General features: G+C 41.7%; 3 protein-coding genes across 4 annotated transcripts in view; 2 read left to right on the plus strand and 1 right to left on the minus strand.

Moving 5' to 3' along the window:
• Positions 1 to 8,376, minus strand: part of LOC101845092 (leucine-rich repeat-containing protein 45) — a gene marked incomplete in the record, with an annotated part of 20,443 nt that extends 12,067 nt beyond the window's left edge. Inside the window, 6 exon segments of the mRNA XM_005098034.3 lie at positions 358 to 479; positions 3,114 to 3,245; positions 4,146 to 4,628; positions 5,660 to 6,229; positions 7,518 to 7,581; positions 8,199 to 8,376. Coding sequence (XP_005098091.2) covers positions 358 to 479; positions 3,114 to 3,245; positions 4,146 to 4,628; positions 5,660 to 6,229; positions 7,518 to 7,581; positions 8,199 to 8,288 — 1,461 coding nt within the window.
• A 505-nt stretch (positions 8,377 to 8,881) lies between these two features.
• LOC101861037 lies at positions 8,882 to 15,252 on the plus strand. The gene is made up of 2 exons (XM_005098017.3): positions 8,882 to 12,845; positions 14,034 to 15,252. The coding sequence occupies exons 1-2, from the start codon at positions 9,038 to 9,040 to the stop codon at positions 14,369 to 14,371; spliced, it is 4,146 nt and encodes a 1,381-aa protein (XP_005098074.1). The 5' UTR covers positions 8,882 to 9,037; the 3' UTR covers positions 14,372 to 15,252.
• Positions 15,253 to 15,360: 108 nt separating this feature from the next.
• Positions 15,361 to 20,000, plus strand: part of LOC101861438 (guanyl-specific ribonuclease pgl-1) — an 11,440-nt gene continuing 6,800 nt past the window's right edge. The window contains exons 1-4 of one of the 2 annotated variants that reach the window (XM_005098020.2): positions 15,361 to 15,553; positions 16,419 to 16,649; positions 18,481 to 18,567; positions 19,516 to 19,611. In XM_005098020.2, coding sequence (XP_005098077.1) covers positions 16,565 to 16,649; positions 18,481 to 18,567; positions 19,516 to 19,611 — 268 coding nt within the window. In that variant the 5' untranslated portion in view covers positions 15,361 to 15,553; positions 16,419 to 16,564. The remainder of the gene's footprint in view (positions 15,554 to 16,418; positions 16,650 to 18,480; positions 18,568 to 19,515; positions 19,612 to 20,000) is intronic. The other variant, XM_005098019.2, reaches the window with a different exon arrangement.

A 20,000-nucleotide genomic window follows, 5' to 3' on the forward strand; every position in this document is an offset into this window, starting at 1 on the left:
ACCGAAAACCCCCCGAGAAAAGACAATAAAATTTCCAGCTCTTCCTCCCACATTTTACATACAAGCCACCCACAAAGCCACCCACAAAGCCACCCACAAAGCCACCCACAAAGCCACCCACAACTGGCGTCTGTGGTATAGCGGTTATGCACTTCGTTATTGCACACAGGCGATCTGAGTTCGATTCCCCACTGGAGAGAACATTGTTATTGGGTATCGCGGTTCTTCTGCTGGAATTGCTGGGAAGCGTCTCTCCCAGCGCGGGTTGGCCCCGACAGGCAGTGTCAGATGCCTGCCTCCTAAGTGATTTAAATTGGGTCGATAAGGGCGTAACAACACCTACATTGAGACACTTACAGTAAGCGTGTCGATTAGCAGTTTGACTGGTAAACGTCCCATTCGGTTGTTGGAGAAATCAAGCCGGGTTAAGAACTGGTTTTCCGTGTACATCTCGCAAATGTGGGTCATGCTTTTGAGATCTGCAGGCCAAATAGTGTGAGGAATAGAAAGATAGTAGATAGAAAAGGATGAAAAAAAATGTTAATTGATCCTTACAAATGTATGTTTTACAATAACGTATATACCAGCATAAGCAGGGTACATGCAATTTTAAAGAATATCTTACAGGGAGTCTTTAAAACATTAAAAAATGAGAACCCACTTTATGAGCTATAGCTCTTTCATCTTTGCACTGATTTCAACATAACCCCGAACAAATGAAACTTAACCTGGGGGACTTCAAGTTTGTACATTTGAAGAAAACCGCTAAAAGCGTTTGAGAAATATCGAGTTTTTAAAATTTGAACGAAAATTGGGTAAAACACAAAACTTCTTAAAAACATTCCCCAAAGGGGCCATGGTCGACCGGTTCTGGTTTCAGGACTAGAACGATAAAATCAAGGCAGTCACTTCCAAAAAATTAGGAAAAGTTTGAGGAAGAGAAGGTGTTTTACTGTTGAGGAGACCTGGTGCCATCCAGTGGGATGGAGTCACACCCTACACACCAAAAGTAGCCCCTGCACAGTTACAAAAAAAGAAAGGTTTGGGGAACGTCGTGTAGTCCGAGAGCTCAGTTAGTTTAGTAAGGGTTTACGGTGCTCGCAATTGCATAAGCTCAATATGAAAAAGGTAAAAACTTGAGACAGAATAACAATTTCAAAATGAAAATCTGATTAAAATCAAAATAACTGTTTTTACAGTTTACAGTAAAGGCCAATTCTGTTAAAATGTGCCTAATGGTAAAATCTGTGTCGCATCCAACACAGAACGGTTTTTCGTCTCCCTGAAGGAGGTACTTATGTGTTCCGTGTGTGTGTCCGATGTATAATTGAGTAAAAATGACTTCGTCTCTTCTGGAGAGGCCAGAAGCCGACAGCAAATGAATGGCGCCGTATTTCCCTGACTTGACCCCCCTTCAGGCATTGCCTTTGGGGTTCTTTGATAGACATAGTCTACGGAAACAAACCCACAAACAATCAAACAGTTGAAACGCAATGTTGATCAGGAGGTCAAAAGAATCGTTCAGCAACATGTCACACGGTTATTCAAAATTTCCAGTGGTACGTTGGAGCTTGTACGGAGAGAAATGGTCAACACTTGGAGCATACAATTTAAATAACAACCACCTTTCCTGAATATACTTGGAATTATAATTTTGTTAAAATTTGTTCTTCAATGCACAGATAGAAAAATCTAGTGGCTATTTGAAAAAAAGGTCAACACTGTTGATTTTTAACAAGTCACAACGTTTTGCATTTCACCCAATTTTGGTTGATTTTTTAAAAAATTAATAATTTTCGAACACGTGAATTGATTTTCTTTATATATAAAAAATGTGATATTCCCCAGGTTAAATTTTTAGCGTTCAAATTTGGTTAAAATTGGTAAAATAATGAACATATAGGTCCTCTTTTTTTAGACATCCGTATATATGTAATAAACTGCTTTTGTATAGTGCATACCCCGCTCGACAGACAGCTTTATGCACTTAACACTGTTAGTATTACTCCAAAAGACCCCAGAACACATAGAAACATTTCGGCTTCACGGGAAACATGCAGTGTCAAAAGCACAGCTGATTAAGCGCTCAACTACTAGAGTCTAAGTAACTAACAAAATATTTCGCTGTTTATCAATTCCCACCTAGTGAAGTGAGGAAAACTCGAGTAAAGTGCCTTTTCCAAGGACACAAAATCGGTGCCCTAACGAGATTCGAATTCCTGATCTTACAGTTGGGAGTTCGAGAGCCTAACTACTAGGCCACCGACGTAAACGTAATCTTGCAAAACCGAAATACTCGATAAAAATTCACCCTCACGGGGAATCGAACTCGAGTCTCCTGCGTGGGATGGCGAAGCGGTTATCCTCTACACCGCAGACGCCAGTGAAATTGCACCGACGCTTTTATCTTTACAATACTGCGACATATATACCCACCCGTGATATGAAACGGTTTAGACAGCCCTCTCAAAGCAGTACAGTTACAAGGGACGTGATCTTCAATGTAACACACATTGTTATCTTTAATACACCCTAGCAAAACTGGTGGAAAGTCATGACTGCACAAGCAACTAATTTGTCCTTAAATGTTTCTTGTTTCACTGACGAACGTTCTGTACCTAATGATAAGGGATAAACATGATAACACTGTCATAATCATCGCCATAATCCTCCTCCACCTCCTCCTCCTCCTCATCATCATCATCATGATTGTCTTCTTCATTTTCCCTTCCTCCTTCTCCCCCTCCTTCCCCTACCCCTATTAGGGGAGAGCCTTGGGAACTAAAAGTCTAATTCAAGAAAACTCTCTTGACAATTCGAAATCAAAACCATCTGCCCCAAAGCCAGTGTATACCGACTAAGCTAAAAAAAAGATAAATTAGTGGGTGGTTGGCCAGTGGTTTGGTTTGCTCCTTCTTCCCTATTACACTTCTATCCTCCTTACCCCTAATCCTTTTTTGTGTTTGTTGCTCTCTAGTAATACCTCTAATCTTGGGCATTTATATTACTTAAATTGTGTTGCAAGTGCCGTAAAACTGGTTTTAAAAAAAGACACACAAAAAAAGAAACAAATCGACAAATAGACGAACACATGGACACCTGTAACAACTCACCAATGTCGTCCTCACTGATTTCCAACTCCGTGACCATGCAATTATTGCACAGAGCACCACAGAGCGCCATGATTCCACGGGCTCCCAGCTGCTGGCTGTTCAGAATCATTGCTGTCGTGGTGAGGCTCCGAACTTCAGGAGGGAGATAAATTTGTGGGCAAAGATACATGAGACTGTGGTATCTATCTATCTATCGATCAGCTCATGTCTAACTGCTGTCATTTAAACTTTACTCCAAAGCTTCAAACTTTGTCAACTACAACCGTTTCGTAGGCAGCAAGGCCATTTGCTCTACCCTACTTTTTTCTACATCTTTAGGGAGCGCCTCTTGGTGGACGATGCTTTAGCAGGTCACCAGTTCACCGTCAGTACATACAGTCATACAGTATTATTATATACATGTATAAATGGAAGACCAATCAGCAGTCTAAGATTCGCAGACGGCATAGATGGAATGACTTGGGAAGAAAATGAACCAGTTGATTCGATTTCAAGACTCGACAAAACTTCACGCTCACATGGTGATATATCTTCCAAATGTTAAAACTTTTATCTTTTCGTCTTTCTTGTAATATTCTAAAAAGTGCATGTCATTAGTGCTGAGAAAGCAAAGATATGGCCAGCAAGAACTCAAAATAATTTAGCCAAACAATACATCTAAAAGATACCATCATTGAAACCGTTGTAAAATGTAAATGCGAGGATGCAATCATCACAAACGAAGGTTCAAGAACAGAAGTCATCCACAGAGTAGGGCAAACACACACTTCCTCTACTTAAAAATAAGGCATGAAAATCTCCATTAAGCAATACATCCCAAATCAGAAATAAAACAGACCATGAATAGTCCATAACGCGAGACAGAAAGACAGTCAGCGTAAACGTCACTCTTAAAAAACGCCCAGCAACAGCAACAAAACGAAAAAACCAAATACTTGGACGTAGCATGGATGAAACAATCGTACGAAAGGAAACGCCCAATAAGTAAAATGTAAAAATAAAGCAATCAAACTTCTGGAGAAGCTATTAAACCTATGAAAGCGTTGGGGATAATCTTTTCCGCCTTGCAACATATCTTGTACTCCTCCTGTGTATTGTCGAGTTCCTCCTGGTTTGGTTTCGTGAGGTGTTCAAAGTTAAAGTTTGCAAGATCGTAAGTCTCGCTTTTCTCAAAGCTATCATCGTCGTAGTCAAAAGACGTCTCTGACGATTGGTTTTCTCCTTCAGCTTCCTCTCCGTCCTCATCGTCTACCACAGAACACACGCCATCCTCTGTATTCACCTCTTCTTTTGTCTCGCCGTCTGTAGTAATTTCTTTTGGGGTACTTTTAATTTTCAAATTCTCTTTGGGTTCGATGTTCGAATCGTCTGCCGTTGAATCCAGCGGTTCTGCAGGTTTCGTTTCAGCTTTTGAATCAGTTTTCAGTTCAGTCTGTGATTCTTCTCTCGGGTTGTTTTTGTTGGAGTCTGTAACTGATTTTGTGTTTGGATCGATATCCAGCTTTTCCCTACAGACTGTGAAGGAAAATGATAATAGATATCACTTCTGTTGCACTCTGGGTGGTTCACAATAAATTATGATCCCACGCTCATGAGATAAATACAGAAGTCATTTTGGCCATTTTGAGAAAATGGGTGGGGGGGGGGGGGGGAGGGGGGGGGACTGTTTCTTTCAAACAATTGACTCTGGGAGTCGATTGAATTTTGGTACACTCAATTGATTTTTTGTTTCGATTATTCTTTTGTCCAAATGAACTATATTACCAAGCTGGCCATGCTCTTCATTTCAGAACCAAAAACTTCAAACCGGCCAAAAATGACCAAGGCAATTATCTCATGAGCGTAACGAGATTAACATCAACGTTTCATACCTACTGGCCCATTTAACGTCGTGTTACAATAGTGCTTATCATTCGGTTACACTTCAGTCAATAAGACTTTGCTTGAAATGAAGCTTCACCTTGCAATTAATAATAACGTTTGAGAAAGAAAATACATTGTATAACAAAATAAATAACTCCTACAACGAACCTGTACTTTTGAGTCTGGCTAATCAAAGACAAACTTCCAGATGTCTTTAACTTTAAACGGTAGAAAAAAACCACACACACACACACACACACACACACACACACACACACACACACACACACACACACACACACACACACACTCAAACTCTCTCTACCCCCCTCCCCCTGCTCTCTCTCTCCCTCTCTCTCTCTCTCTCTCTCTCTCCCTCTCTCTCTCTCTCTCTCTCTCTCTCTCTCTCTCTCTCTCTCTCTCTCTCTCTCTCTTTCTTTCTTTCTCTGAGCAGACCCAGAGGAAGTTATTTGGAAAACCTGAACAGATGGGTGATGGGGAAACATTACGAAAATATGGAATTTTTTTAGGGCATCCGAACGGAAAACTATGGTCGCCGTTGTCTGTTTCAGATTTGGCACTTTATGAAGTTACATGGACTTTGGAAGCGGTGATGGCGAGAAGGGGGGAGATGGGGGGGATATAAAAATGCAAAATGAACACGCACTATTGTGTTATCTTACTTTCCTCCGAACTGCATATAGATCTAGGATCGATATTCATTGTATGGAGAGAATTGTTCTGTGTTCTCTCTGTTGTGCAGTTGTTGTTGTCAGCTTCATGAGTGGACAGTTCATCCCTAAGGTTGCCTTGGCTACCGCCACGCCCATCAGGAGGGTCAGTTTCCGCTTTGACTTTATAAATTGTTCTTTTCATTTCTTTCTGATCCCCTCTGCCTTCAGAACGCTTTTGGAACATGGGTTTACTGGAATTACTCGGTACAGATACCTTTACTGAATTCGTTGCTGCATTGATGATATTTTTTACCTTCCTAAATGAAGGATTCTTTTTAACCAGTTTGTTTTTAGCCTGATGCGACTTGTTTTTGTGAACATGAAAAGATTTTACCGCACTTTCTTTTTCACCACTGCCTGCTTGCCAGAAAAAGCCTTTGTTCTTAGAACTGAAATCTTTCACCCTGTTCGAAGGGCGCACTAAAAACAATTTTTCCTCTTGTGACGACTTCAACGAGGAGGGACACTGCTGGGTTTTGATGTCCGCTGACGTCTTAAACTGGGAGTGACTTTTCCTTTCTGAAACAGGAGCGAAACACCGTTGACAAGATAGCCCAATATCAATTGGTAAGGATCACAATCGACAATTGGATAGTATGGTGAACATCTCTTTAATCTTACTGAAACTATTTGTCCGTTTATCTGTCATTCTGTCTGCCTGTTTCTGTCTGCAAGTGTATCTGTGTCTCCTCTCTCTCTTTAGCATTTCTTGCTATACGTAAAAGTGAGAAGAGAAAGGCTTTAACGGCACTTGAAACACAAATATGATCATATTATTTTGTTTGTGCATGTTTGTATTCGTTTTATTTAGTGCAATAATGGATGATAGAGTGAATGTTACGTGTGTGTGTGTGTGTGTGTGTGTGTGTGTGTGTGTGTATTTGTGTGTGTGTGCGCGCGCGCGCGCGCGTGTGTGTGCGCGTGCGTGTGTTTATGGGTGTTTGAGCAGCACATCGACCCCATACTGGTCTAAGCGCAGAATGAAGCTAGGTAATCTGAATCTGATATAACAGAAGGAAAGAAAAAAAGTAGGACGTATCGGTGATGCCATTGTACCACAAGTGGGTCTGATTTTTCCCCCTTTTTTTCTTTCTTTCTTTTTTTGTTTTGTTTTTGGTAAGTGTCTTACGGCGCTCGCAACTGCATACGGTCATATGAGCGAGTGGGACACATTAAACATTTTCAGTTGGTAGGAAGGGCGACCTCCGAAGCCTACTCTTGTCAATTTTAGGACCACCAAAGGATCTTCAACATGTGCCACTTGCACACGGGACCTCCGAGATTTTTCGCTCTTGTCCGAGAAGACTAGGCGTAGATCTTTCCTACCAGAAGATCAAGGGTGTGGCTGAAAGACAGCAGTAAGAAGGGGGCAAGGAGAAGCAGTAGAAAGCCTGCAGAAAGAGTCAGGAGCCCAGAGGAGGGGGCAAAGGGGGTGAAGGGGTGGGGTAGAAACTGGAGACGGAAGCAGACGACAGAACATTGCTAGAGAGCTGGAAAGGAGGTGACAGAGAGACAATTTTAGAGAAGAAAATCCGGAACCTTTGAATGAGAGTCGAACACCTTAACCTTAAGGCCACGGGAGCCCCCCGGTGTGTGTGTGTGTGTGTGTGTGTGTGTGTGTGTGTGTGTGTGTGTGTGTGTGTGTGTGTGTGTGTGTGTGTGTGTGTGTGTGTTTGTGTGCGCAATATGCAATTTCTTTTATTTGGGAGGGGAAAAGGAGAGGTTGGGGGGTGGGGTTGAGTGCTGTTGCAAACTATCACACAAGTACAGACGATGAAGCACTAAACAGGACACCCTTTCAACTTACTGTTAGAAGCTGTTGCAGTCTGGCCACTGTATACACGATTTGATTTTGATGTTGACATGTTGAGCTGAAAAACAGACCCAAAGAAGGAAACGTATGTCGCAGAAATGCCCGATAAATAATCCTGAATTTTTAGGACTAGAAATATTACCACAAATTTATACATTTTATTGCCGGCGTATCGCCCGATCGGCCGATCCCATCTGTAGTGGGCACTTCTATAACGGTCAGGCGATTCGCTGTCGTATGCAGGAAACCTAGTTCGATTCCTGAGCGCGGAGAACATTTTTATCGAGTCTCACGGTCTTTATACTTTATGGTGGGGGATGTTGTATCCCTCTCAGCCTGGGTTTTTCCTGACAGGCAGCATCGGAAGCCAGCCTCCTCAATGATCTAAATTATGTTGATGGGGACGTAAAAGCACCTAGAATATACATTAAAAATTTTTAAAATACATTTTCTAAATTAAGACTAAATACACCATTTTCGCCTTTTCATCAATTAGATATTATCTTTGAAGTATCAGAGAGACAAAATGATATAGTTAGTTTGAGATTGTTTGAAAGGCAGGATAATATATTTTCTTCTATTGTGCATTGCGAAATTCATGAGAAGCAATTAAGCCAAAGCAGCTATTTATTTTTGCTGTCAGGGGAAATGGAAAAAATTTATACTGCACCATACCGGCTTCAGATTACAGCTAGCAGCGTGATGTTGATGGAACCGGAGGCGAAATGTTTTTGAGCAATTGGCCTTTGTCGAATCCGCTTTCATTTGTGCAAAGATTAGGCTATCCCCATTGTCACAGACAGTGGTGTGCAAACTGATGCGCAAAAAAAAAAAGAAAAGAAAAGAAGATTGAAGAAGGTTTCTCTGTCTGTTTTATTTTTTAAACGGTCTCTCTCAGCCCCTGCCGTTGGACTATTTTTGTATGAGAAAGTGTCGGATGAAGTGTGAATACAATAAGATTTTATTAATGAGTCGTATGTTTTGGCGAGTATGACTCAAATAAATGAAACCAATAGCATCGAGGGTGTTTCACTTTACACACGCAGGACAGAATTAGTTCTCCCAATGTGTTATGCCATAGAGTTATCAGAGACTTGACTAGAAACATAACATAATTATCATCACCCCCCCCCCCAAGACTTATTATGGTTTTACTCTCAACGAGTCAAAGGAGTTGCGCATTAAATATAGACGGATAATCCCCCTACTTTCATTGCAAAGAGTGCTTTCACTGCTTGAGAAAAACGAAACACCGGAACTTCCTCTGCGTGGTATTGTGGTGTTTTGAAACTTTAACCCTCACGTAATTTACACGCACGTTAGGTTGATGCGCTTTCATAATAAAATGTCTAACGTAATCACGCTTGGGGGAATTATTACAATTGCAATAACACTGGAATGTCCTAGACATCCCGAGTCCTAAAGCGCTTTTCTAATGCCACAACCCATGGGTACAAAATCAAGAGAGATGCTCCGTTTGTTTTAGGTTCATCCAAAAGGTAAAAAAAAAAAGTATGGAAAGCTCGAAAGTGAAGAGGCTGAGTAGAAACCCACGTACACACTGGAATCGGATGTTGTCACTGAATATTGAAAGCATGTTTGAAAACGCAAAACATATTCACGAGACCGGCATCGCCCTTGACAAGACAGCAACGAAGAGGATTGAAAATGAGAAGCAAGTTTCGGGGTTCTCTAAAGAAGCAGCAGGTGCTTCTTTTAGCGAACTCACGAACACTGCAGAGAAAAATTTGGATATTTCAGAAAAAGGTCCCAAAATTGAATGCATTTCAAAAGAATTACAAAATCCACATTGCAAAGGTAGATCTTTAATAAGAAATCATAATAAACGGTCCCTCAGCGAAGAAAGAATTAAGATGTCTTTGAGTATGTCTGAGCACAAATCCAGATCTCCACGACGGTCTAAAAGCGATAACGAATTCCAGACAAAGGGCCAAAAAACTAATTTCAGAAGACGCAGGCGAAGGAAGAGACGAGAGAAACTCAAATGGATAAATTCGGCACAGCATTGCTTTCAACCCTACCCCATTCCTGCTGCTACTAAGGGAATACATTGTTTAGAAATTTGTGACCCCCCTCAACTAATGCAGACTTCATCTCCTATAGACACGAATTTCAAACAATCGAGTAAGGTAATTGAAAACAATGCAAGCATTCCCGAAGATAACACCTGTTTCCTTGGACAGGGAGACACAAAATCAAATAAATCGGATAAAAAGAATGAGCTTCATGGTCGTCATGGTTTGGAAAAGAAGACCTTGTCTAAAAACCCCTCTGTTTTATGGAAACGGCTAGTTGAAGAAAACATTGCTGGTTTGGGCATATTGAAGAGAAGTAATTTCTCCAGAGCTGTAACACCAACGAGAAACACATCTTATTCTTATCACGAATCTCGCCCCTGTGGTTCTACACACGCCAGGGAATCCGCTTCGGCGCAGATAATGTCTTATCAAAAAATGAATCTCTCGGATGAGCCATGGGGGATACAAACTCTCTTAGACAATATGGAAGCTTGCAAACCTGACTATTGCATTACAGCTAATCTGCCAACGTCTGACCATATCCAGTGCTACAGTGAAGTAGGTAGCACCCATGTGAATAGCGTACTGGCCCATAACCCTGGGATAGGGTCTCTGCAATGGGAGGCAGAGGAGACGGCCCCCAAGGTACAAACAGATATGCCTTTACTCACCCAGAAAAGGTCATCAGTTGAATATGCTACTGCCTCCAAGGCTTTGTCCCCAGTACCAGAAATTCCTCAAGAGGATCTCGATACTGGGAAAACAATGTCTGCACTATCTTCCTCTGGTGAAAACTGTACAGAGATGACGGGAGGGTGCCTTCAATGTACGCCTGGGGGGCTTTACAGTTCATCAAATGTTGAAACTTTGATACGCAGTTACAGGGAAGAAAGACAAGCAGATGGGATTAATAGTGGGGTCGCCGTCTTTTGGGGAGAAGATGGGCAAAATCCTAAAGTTGACAAGGATACCTTTGAGGAACAACACTTTAAAGATACTGTTGAGAGTAGCTCTGCCACTCTTGGCGGAAGTTTAGAACTTTCCAGTCCGGCCACTGTCAACCCTGGTGAAAAGACAGGAAAAGGTGTGCTGACAAGTGTAAATGAAACTGTAGAGCAAGGAGACAGGAGCGCTCAGTCAGCAGGTTCGATGGTTTTTCGGACTTCAAGCGTTAACTTTTCCAATTGCAAGTTATCTCCGAGGGCAGACAGTGCTGGTCCTTTGTGTTGCGGGGACGCATCTGTTATGCCACATGGTATAGGGTGCAGCATCGAAAAAGTTGGATGTATTACCAGAACCAATTTTGAAAATAATAACTCTGACAATAAAACAGGAGACACCTTTCAGGATATATATTTTGTCGAAGAAACACGGTATACACGTAAATCTTCTCTTCTTTGTAACACTCTCCACCGTGAAAATGATGCTACAGAAGTCGATGGTGAGCTTTTGAAAGATAGAGTTTGTTCTGAAAGTCTTTCCCCCCAGGCTGGACACCAAAGTTCACCTTGGCAAAAACTGCATAATCGCAAGGATAGTAATGGCGATACAGTCTGGAGCAAGATATTGGATGCGAATATTTTGGACGCAGCCGAAGGTAAAGCATTCTCTCTAAAGACAGGCGAAGTGTATTCATCTGTTGCAAGCGTCCCAAGCGCATTGAAAGCACAACATTCTATAACAGGCGTCACACAGCTGAATGTATCTAATGTATCCGTCATGTCGGGAAAGGAACAGTGTTCAAAAGAGTTTGGTGAAATAAATTGCAGCAATATCCCTGTCATGCTGGTAACACAAGAGTCTACTACCATCAAAGTTAAACGTAATACTGGTAAAAGTACAAACATTTCAAAAGACCAAACAAGACAAAGGCCGAGCAGTTTAGATAAACCAGGAAAATGTTTATCTTCTGTCGTCAAAACTGTTTTTGACCGACACCAAGAGCCAGAAATGCCACCTGGGCCCCAAGAACAATGTTTGGACAGTATGCCGACATTTGGTTCTAGTTCACGGATAAACGAAGACAAAATAACCCAGAAAAGTGAATTCCATGTTAAGACAGAGCATTCTAAGTCTGAGAACTTTAGTCAACCCTCAAACGTCCTTCAGAGGTCGAAATCTCGATGGCAAAAATGTGCAGCTATTAAATCTCTGCTTATTTCTGGAAAAGGAGTAAAGCACACTGAGCCAGAGAGTCGATTTTTCTTTGACATTGAAAGAGGAACCGTTATAGAGTTAGACGATCCACTCTTGAGCCAAGATCCGAGTCCTACGGACATGGAATTTGATGCAGAGCGCTGTTTACAGACTGACATCTATGGGCCAGCTATCCATAAGAAACAATGTGTTCTAAATAGGAGACAAAAACGCAATGATTCTAGCAGTCAGAAACTTAACAATGACGAAATGGCTTCAAGACACACTGATGCCCACATGATAACGACTCCGAGATTTAAAGAAAACAATGTAAAGTACAAAGGACAAAAGTGCACAGAATTATCTGCTCAGTGTGGTCAGAAATATTCTCCGATTGTCATAAACAGCGATGAAGCAGATAATAACGGAGTTCTTCAAGTCTGTGAGTGTATTGATGATGCTAATACTGAAAATGGATCTTGCACACAAAATAACGGAGAAAACGACCTGGCAAACGTGCAACTGCCAGATATGCACGTAAAAGAAAAGAGTGCAAGCAGCGTTTCAGTTTGTCAAGAAGGAGAATTTGAAAGGAATATCCTTCAACGGATGATAGCTTCCAACCTTCCAACCTCCGACAACCTGGTTCGTGTCCCAATTCCTGAGACAGTGTCAGGCACGCAGATCTCTGACGTCACTTACCACGATACTCCTAGCGTGCTCAGGGAGAGAACAAAACTGGACACATGCACAGCCCAACAGGAAGCCAATCTAAGTTTGTTTTTCAGCTCCTGTTTTGGGTCAGAGGAGGAAGAAGGGAGTGGATCGGCCGAAGGCTCTTCCTTCCCAGCCACATGCAATACAAAAAAGGTATTCTGTCACACAAAGAGGATCTCCAGCCCTGTTGGCTCGAAACAAAAAGCAGCCTCCTGTCTGTCTAGCGGGGCAACATCTCCAGCGCTAAACATTCAGCTGACTGACGGCCGGGCTAAAGGGGGACACGGGAAGCTCAGAACAATAGCTCAGAGGGAACGAAGCTGTCGTCAATGTAACCAAAAGACGGAATGGGAAACAGAGACGCCCACGGCTTCCGTTGATTTATCTCAGTCGTCACTTGAGTGTCTGCTTGAAATGCTCTTACAAAGAGGTTGGTATGTGTAGGCCTTAATAAAGAAGAATATAGCAGCAGGCACTGTTCTAAAAATGGTGAAATAGTAAAGGCTTAACACCCCTATCAACACTACTAGGTCATTTAAGAGGCGTGAACTCCGAGTTTAACGTCCTTCTCTGAAAGGAACGAGCCAAATGGGAAATTCGTGTAAAGTGCCTTTCCCAAGGACACAATGTTGGACTGAGCTGAGGCTCAAACCCCCGAACCCGCATTCTCACAAATACCGGTCCGGTAGCTTAACCGCTAGGCCACCAACGCCACTAGGCGCTGTTCTGTTACAGTGTATATATTGTTATGTTGTATCAGTTTATATTGTGTGTCCAGTGAGAATAATGCTTGTTGCTGATCAGACTAACAAAATCGTCAATTTCTGCGTATGAAGAAGGCTTTTCAGAATGATGCGCGGATTCTGGGTCACCCTGTGCAACAAAAAAGCTGTTTGCAGTGAATCCATGAGAATAACCGATAACCAGCATTCTTTTAACATTTAAGGTTTTTGAGTCTCACCACTTGTTGTTTATGACTTTGCCTCCATGTCCATCAATGTTGCCTTAACCCTTATACATTCATTGCCATCTTCTGCCGCTCTGCCCCAGGATCAAACTGTGATCAACGTTTGCTACGTTTTACGCCTGCACTCACGCCCCATCTGTCATACTGGGAATTCGTTATACCTTCTATGGAGACTGTGGCCTCTTTTCCTTCTTCCGTACTTTTTATTTCTCAATACAGGGAACAATCTGGCTTGTTCTATCTCAGTTTAATAATATAGGATAGGTAAACATATGGCAATGGGGACGTTGAATATAAGCAGCATACTTAAAAATGTAAAACACATCATGAGAACGATTTTATAGAACATTATTCAGAATAATTACTCTCGGGGGGAAATGAAGTTAAAAGAAAGGCAATGACGTTGAACGGCTGAGAGGTAATAAGCAGGAATTTTGTTATAATAACGCAGACAATGGAACGAGCAAATTTTTTGCACTTAACAACCATAATAACAACAGCAACACACACCCGCCCGGCCCCCTTTTAACCCTGTATGTATGTATGTTTGCTGCTTATTGCGCTTGCACAAAAACCACCCTAAAGTTCTGTTCGGGAATTCCTTTACTTTACTTACTTTATCAAACACATTCAGTTTGTCTTGTTCTGCAGGAAAAGTTCTCAAAGCCTTCATCATGGACAATGAAGGAAGAACGCTGGCACATTCCCAAGGCATCAATGATATACCTAACAGTAATAAATTGACACTTCTGTGTGCTCTGCGGTCAAACTACGGCCTTATGGTCAGGATGACTCTGCTTGCTGATACCTACAGGTGCCTGATGTATTCCAAACGAGGGACAATCGTGGGCACCAGTGATACTTCTGTTTTCGTGGCTCAGAAGGGAAAGGAAAGTACCATAGTGGCATTTGCCGACGCTGCAGGTCCAGGTTCATGCATTAAAGAAGTGGAAGAATTATCAAGAGTTCTTGCACACAGGGGCCTTTGAGAGAATAGATGTTTGTATTTACAATCATGATAAAATAAATGGAAATATTATGGCTTAAATAAACAAAATAAAAGAATCTGTGTTCCTTGGCCGAAAGTTTCGAGTTCCCTTCATGTGCTGACCTCGTTGTCGTGAGACAGTGTTCGATTTTCAGTTACTCATCACAATGTCAATGTTAATTCACTTTTCTACCATTCTGTTAACATCGATACGTGCATTAGAGTTTGAATTTACAAATTATTTGAAAGTTATGAATTATCTTCATTGTGAACAATTTGAAATGGGCGAGATTTTGTAAATCTCACTCAATGCTCGGTTTTCCGAGATTGATCCTTTTGACAGTGTTCTACCTTTCATTGTTTCGTTCATTTCAGCATTATTGGTGTTTTTCACTTGTCATAGTAGACTTATCGCATTACCTGTTGTCAGCGTCATCAACCTCAGCTTTAAAAAAGTACCGTATCACCTTTTGAGGGATGACCTCACTCAAAATAATTATTGTATCCCCCGCTAAAACGGTATCTTCATCTGGCGGTTGAGACATATTGAACCATAAGATTGGCTTCAATTCCGGCTTGGCTGGATGAAGCACATTTCCCCCTCCCCCCAGAGCATCCACTGCCGAATAAGCTCTTCTTGATAAGGAAGACACGGAAATAAAAAGAATGCATGAGGAAACAGCTGCACTTAAATGTTTTCATGATGTCCGTCCACTGTTCTATTTTTTCCGTTGTACTGCAAGATTCTTAAAATAAACATAAAGAATGAATGGCAGTAATTCTTATAATATGAACTCGTGCAACTTATAGCTCAGCACTGTAGCATCTCAGATCACGCCCCCCACCCAAAGAGAGTGTATAGAGAATGTAACACTCCTTTCTGTATTCTAAAGGGTAATACACCCCCCTCAAACACACACTCACTCCCCTTTCCAGCACAGCCTTATAAAAGTAGGAAACTTTCACACCGAAACCTATTTTCGGGAAAAACTAGGAAGGTGCGCATGGTGAACTACAAATCCCAGAAACATTTTCACGTACTGTGTGGTCTGTCGCCATTGACTGGAACTTGGAAAAGTTCGCAGAAAGACCAGATTTTGATTTATTTTTGAGTGGTGTCTGCGTTTATCCATCCGAGATCCTTAAATGCGCTGACTGGAAAAACAGGGCTCAAGCGGCCTCCGTAAGTTTTGGTGGTGCTGAACTGGCAGGGAATATCTTCCCCTTCTTTATCTTCCCCTTCTCTTGTGCAGTTTAGTTTAGTACACATGTACTGTATAGTAATACGATCACTGAGTATTGTAGAGACCCTACAGTGGTGTGACTTTGCATGGTGATTTTCCTACCATAATAGCAACTACATGGAAGAAGTAAATAATGTGAGAAAGCTAGATATTGAAAGATACAGAGAGGGGAAGAGAAAGATAAAGAGAGTAAGAAAGAGAGACAATGGCAATTAGAGGGAAAAAAAGAAAAAAAGAGAGGTGAGAGAGACGGGGATGGAGGGAGAGAGAGAGAGAGAGAGAGAGAGAGAGAGAGAGAGAGAGAGAGAGAGAGAGCGAGCGAGGAGAGAGAGAGAGAGAGAGAGAGGGGAGAGAGAGAGAGAGAGAGAGAGAGAGAGAGAGAGAGAGAGAGAGAGAGAGAGAGAGAGAGAGAGAGAGAGAGAGAGAGAGGAGGGAAAGGGATGTCATATGATTTTATGAGTTGAAGTTTTCTGTATCGATATTTTCGCAAAAAAATTTGCTCTATTGTGTTAGGAGGGGTAACAATCATATCCAATTCCTTCTAAAAGTACGATAAAAAATACTACTGTACAAAATGACAAATTTTTATCTGCTCAGTACCTAGTTATGAGAAATGTAACGCAAACAAATGTGACTTTCACAGCATGTCAAGCTTTTCTTGATGCAATACTTTGGATAGAGCAGAAAGAACAAGATTTGATTTCTGACCTCTTGGTCTTAGTAGCTCAAAACGTCCAAAAGTGTCAGATAGAACTTTGTAATCCTGAGATAGCGCAGTCTCTATCTTTTCAACAACATTTTTAGCTTTGTTTCCTCTAAAACCGCTGGGGAAACCAGAGAGCTGCTCGGCCTTTCCATCTGGCACACAACAGTCTACCCCAAACCATCTTCACTCTCGAACCACAACACCGTCTAAGGAAATAGGCAGACACCTCACTGACCACTGTGCGATGATTCCAAGGAATACTTTAACAAAACTCACCTATGTCGACACAGCAAGCTCAAACCTCATTGACGTATCCAACTCAGCTGTAGGTGAGTCAACAATTCTGAAATCAAAACGAACTACGATGTTCCCTTTTCATTTTGATCCAATATTATATTTTTTTCTGGTTTTGTTTGTTTATCTATTTTTTGGAGGGGTTTTTGGTCTAATGTTGGTGTATTTTTACGTCCACATTGACTGATAACTTAAATTATTTAGGAGGCGGGCTTCGACCCTGTCTGTCAGTGCCAACTCGGACTGAAAGAGATTTAACATCCCAGCAGAAAAACCGAAATACTCGATACCCCCCCCCCCCCAACCCACACACACTCGGGAATCGAACTCGAGTCTCTTGCGTGCAACCACGAATCATCTATCCACTACACCACATATGCCCATTAGATTCAGTAAGATACCAAGCTGGTTGAAGGATTTTCAGGGAAAGGGTGAAAGAAAGAGAATGGTATGAAGGGGATGGGGAAAGCGGGGATGGGGAGGAGGTGTTAATTGCAAAAAATTAATGGGGGGTTTTCTCCCCCGTTGACACAATTTGTGTAATTAAGGAGGCAGGTTTCTTCGAGCTGTCTTTCAGGGGCAACCAAAAAATGGAATCGAGACTCAATTCATCTGGGGGAGAGAGAGAGAGAGAGAGAGAGAGAGAGAGAGAGAGAGAGAGAGAGATCAGTCATATGTTTGTAATTTTTGTCGGTAGATGTTCAGCGGACATAATATTTTCTTCAGCTCAACTTTTTTCCTATTAAACCAGATCTACGGTTACTTCTTCTTGTAGGCCTACTATATACTAAAAGGTCAACATTAATATTTAGAAAGCTTTGACCGTATATTGAAAATTGGGTTCGTTAATTTTAACCCATACTCATAACAGCCTCCAAAAATGCCTTCCAAACGGAGATTTGTGATCATTTAAGCAAAGTTTTAAGTGACATGGTTCGCGTATATTACATGCCGAGCAGCTTACCTGAACCAATGATAGTACATAACAAGATGGTTCACTCAGCCAAAAAAGGGTCCGCAGGAAGTATGCTCTTTGCTTCAGATGGCGCTGCAGTCTGTTTTGAAGCTCTCTTTCGTTTTTCCAGAAGAAGAATAGGAATAGCACCTCCTTGCGTGCGCAGATCGACTGCTGTTCATCAGCAGTTCGAGTTCGTTCAGTGCAGAGTTTTAGGTTATTTATACTTTAATGACCTCTCGCCTTTCATTCTAAAGTCAAATTAAACGAAGAAAACAATCACCCTTTCCTCCGGAAGAGGTTTTTTGTCAGCGTAACCATTTTTAAAAAGCGTTCTTCCGAAATTTATCCCAAAACTTGCTAGTTTCACTTTGATTTTTAAAAACTCAAGTAGGGTAACTCTGTTCGCAAAGAGTGCGCTTTTGTGAAGAGGGCGCCACCAAATTTTGAGGACACTTTTTTAATTGGCTCAAAGAGAGAAGTGGCCCATCTTGTTATGTACTATCATTGCCTGAACACGCGAATTTAAAAGATAATATCATATTCGACTACATTCATCCAGGACCCTTTAGTAGCTCAATTTCAGAGTTGACTCTCGCACTCAACTTTACACGAGCTCCGGTATTCCCTGTTGCCATGATCACTATGTATGAATAATGGAAAGCAAGCAAGACAACAAACATAACGTTCAATTACGTGCGTCCTGGTGGGATTAGAACTGAAGACTTCGACCACATAGTCCAGCACGATTCTAAATGAGAGATGAATAGGTAATCGTTACAAGGAGATTTCGATGAAATACCATATTATCTAGAAAGGGTGTAAAATGCTCCACCTGCAGCCTGTACGTAAAATTCTCTATCTGAGGCCTGAGGTTATTACCACCCACCTTCTTTTTCTGCTCTGTCCAGGTACTCGCAGGGCGTGTAAGCCACAAAGCTTCACTCTCAGACGGAAATTTAGAGCACAGCATGGAACAGAGTCTGATCAGGAACGTGGTATGTTCAGAAGTCTTTTTCCTAACCCAATCTCCGCCATTTCCATTCTTTTTACTCCATCCTAACACGTACACACACACACACACACACACACACACACACACACACACACACACACACACACACACGTGCACACACACATGCACACACAGAAAGCTTTCTTGGAAAAGGCAGCTTATTCTGTTGCTGAGGGAGGTCAATTCATGAACTTACTTAAGACTAATATCAACCAGTCTTCCATTTAAATGACATGTATATTCCAATTACATCTTTGGTGCAATGGTTAACCGCTTCGCCGTTACACGCAAGGGCAGTGCATTGTGAGAAGTTTGTTTTAGCGAGTTGTTCATCTCTCTCTCTCTCCCCCCCCCTCTCTCTCTCTCTCTCTCTCTCTCTCTCTCTCTCTCTCTCTCTCTCTCTCTATCTATCTATCTATCTATCTATCTATCTATCTGCTACGTCTTTTAATCAGTGTTGCAATTGTCTTGATTAGCTCCAAATACATGTAGAAGTATCTTGACTTGAACCAACCGATTTCTAATAATAATTACGCAATAATCGACTACTACTACTACTACTATTATTATTATTATTACTACTACTACTACTACTACTACTACTACTACTACTACTACTACTACTACTAATAATAATAATAATAATAATAATAATAAGCATTTGCACAGTGCAAAAATTTCCCCTTGACAGTGAGCTCTATGCGCTTTACAGTCTAGACATCTAGATTTATATATCATTTTATAACTTAAAGACCATTACTGCCCCCAACGACAGTCAGTATTCTACCAGCACGATTGTTATCGAAAGCAGGGACACTAATAGTAATAGATAGAATCTAGATTGTTTGCTTGAACGCCTCTCATTTTTACTCCACCACATCCCCACCCCCTACTCGACCCTCACCCCACCCCCTTCTCTTTCCGTCCTCAGATCCGCAAACAATGCCTCAGCGCTTCAACAGACCTAACACAAAACCCAGAGAACAGTCACAGTTGGCACAAGGAGCACCACAGAAGGAGCACTTCGGTTAGTTTTAAGGCTAGTTTGTTTGTTTGCTTGTGGGTTGTTGTTTGTTTTGTTTTGTTGTTGCGGGTTTTGCTGGTTTAACGCCCTTGTCAACGTCGTTTTAGGTCAGTTAAGAGGAGAGACCTACGAATTTAACATCTTCTCTGCAATAGAATAAGACAGGAGGGTGGAGACACTTGAAAACTGAACAAACAACCCCCCCCCCTCCAAAAAAAACAACACACCCCACCCTTCTGGAGGTTCGAACTAGGACCATCCCCTTGAGACCAGTGTGATAAAAAAACTGAGATTGAGATATCGGCGTTCCCTTGACATACTTCGAGGGAGGAGGGAGGGGGATGTTTAGCTCTTTAATTTGAACGAGAAACAAATATTTGCTAGTTTTTCTT

The sequence above is a fragment of the Aplysia californica genome, unplaced genomic scaffold (genome assembly GCF_000002075.1).
Source record: "Aplysia californica isolate F4 #8 unplaced genomic scaffold, AplCal3.0 scaffold00170, whole genome shotgun sequence".
In the NCBI taxonomy this organism is placed as follows: domain Eukaryota; kingdom Metazoa; phylum Mollusca; class Gastropoda; order Aplysiida; family Aplysiidae; genus Aplysia; species Aplysia californica.

What these genes read in the sequence shown, in the direction of transcription:
- LOC101861037 (XM_005098017.3), top strand. Translation starts at nt 9,038, where the DNA reads ATGGAAAGCTCGAAAGTGAAGAGGCTGAGTAGAAACCCACGTACACAC. An exon ending in TGAAATGCTCTTACAAAGAG is followed by an intron (nt 12,846 to 14,033) that starts GTTGGTATGTGT and finishes CTTGTTCTGCAG; the next exon opens with GAAAAGTTCTCAAAGCCTTC.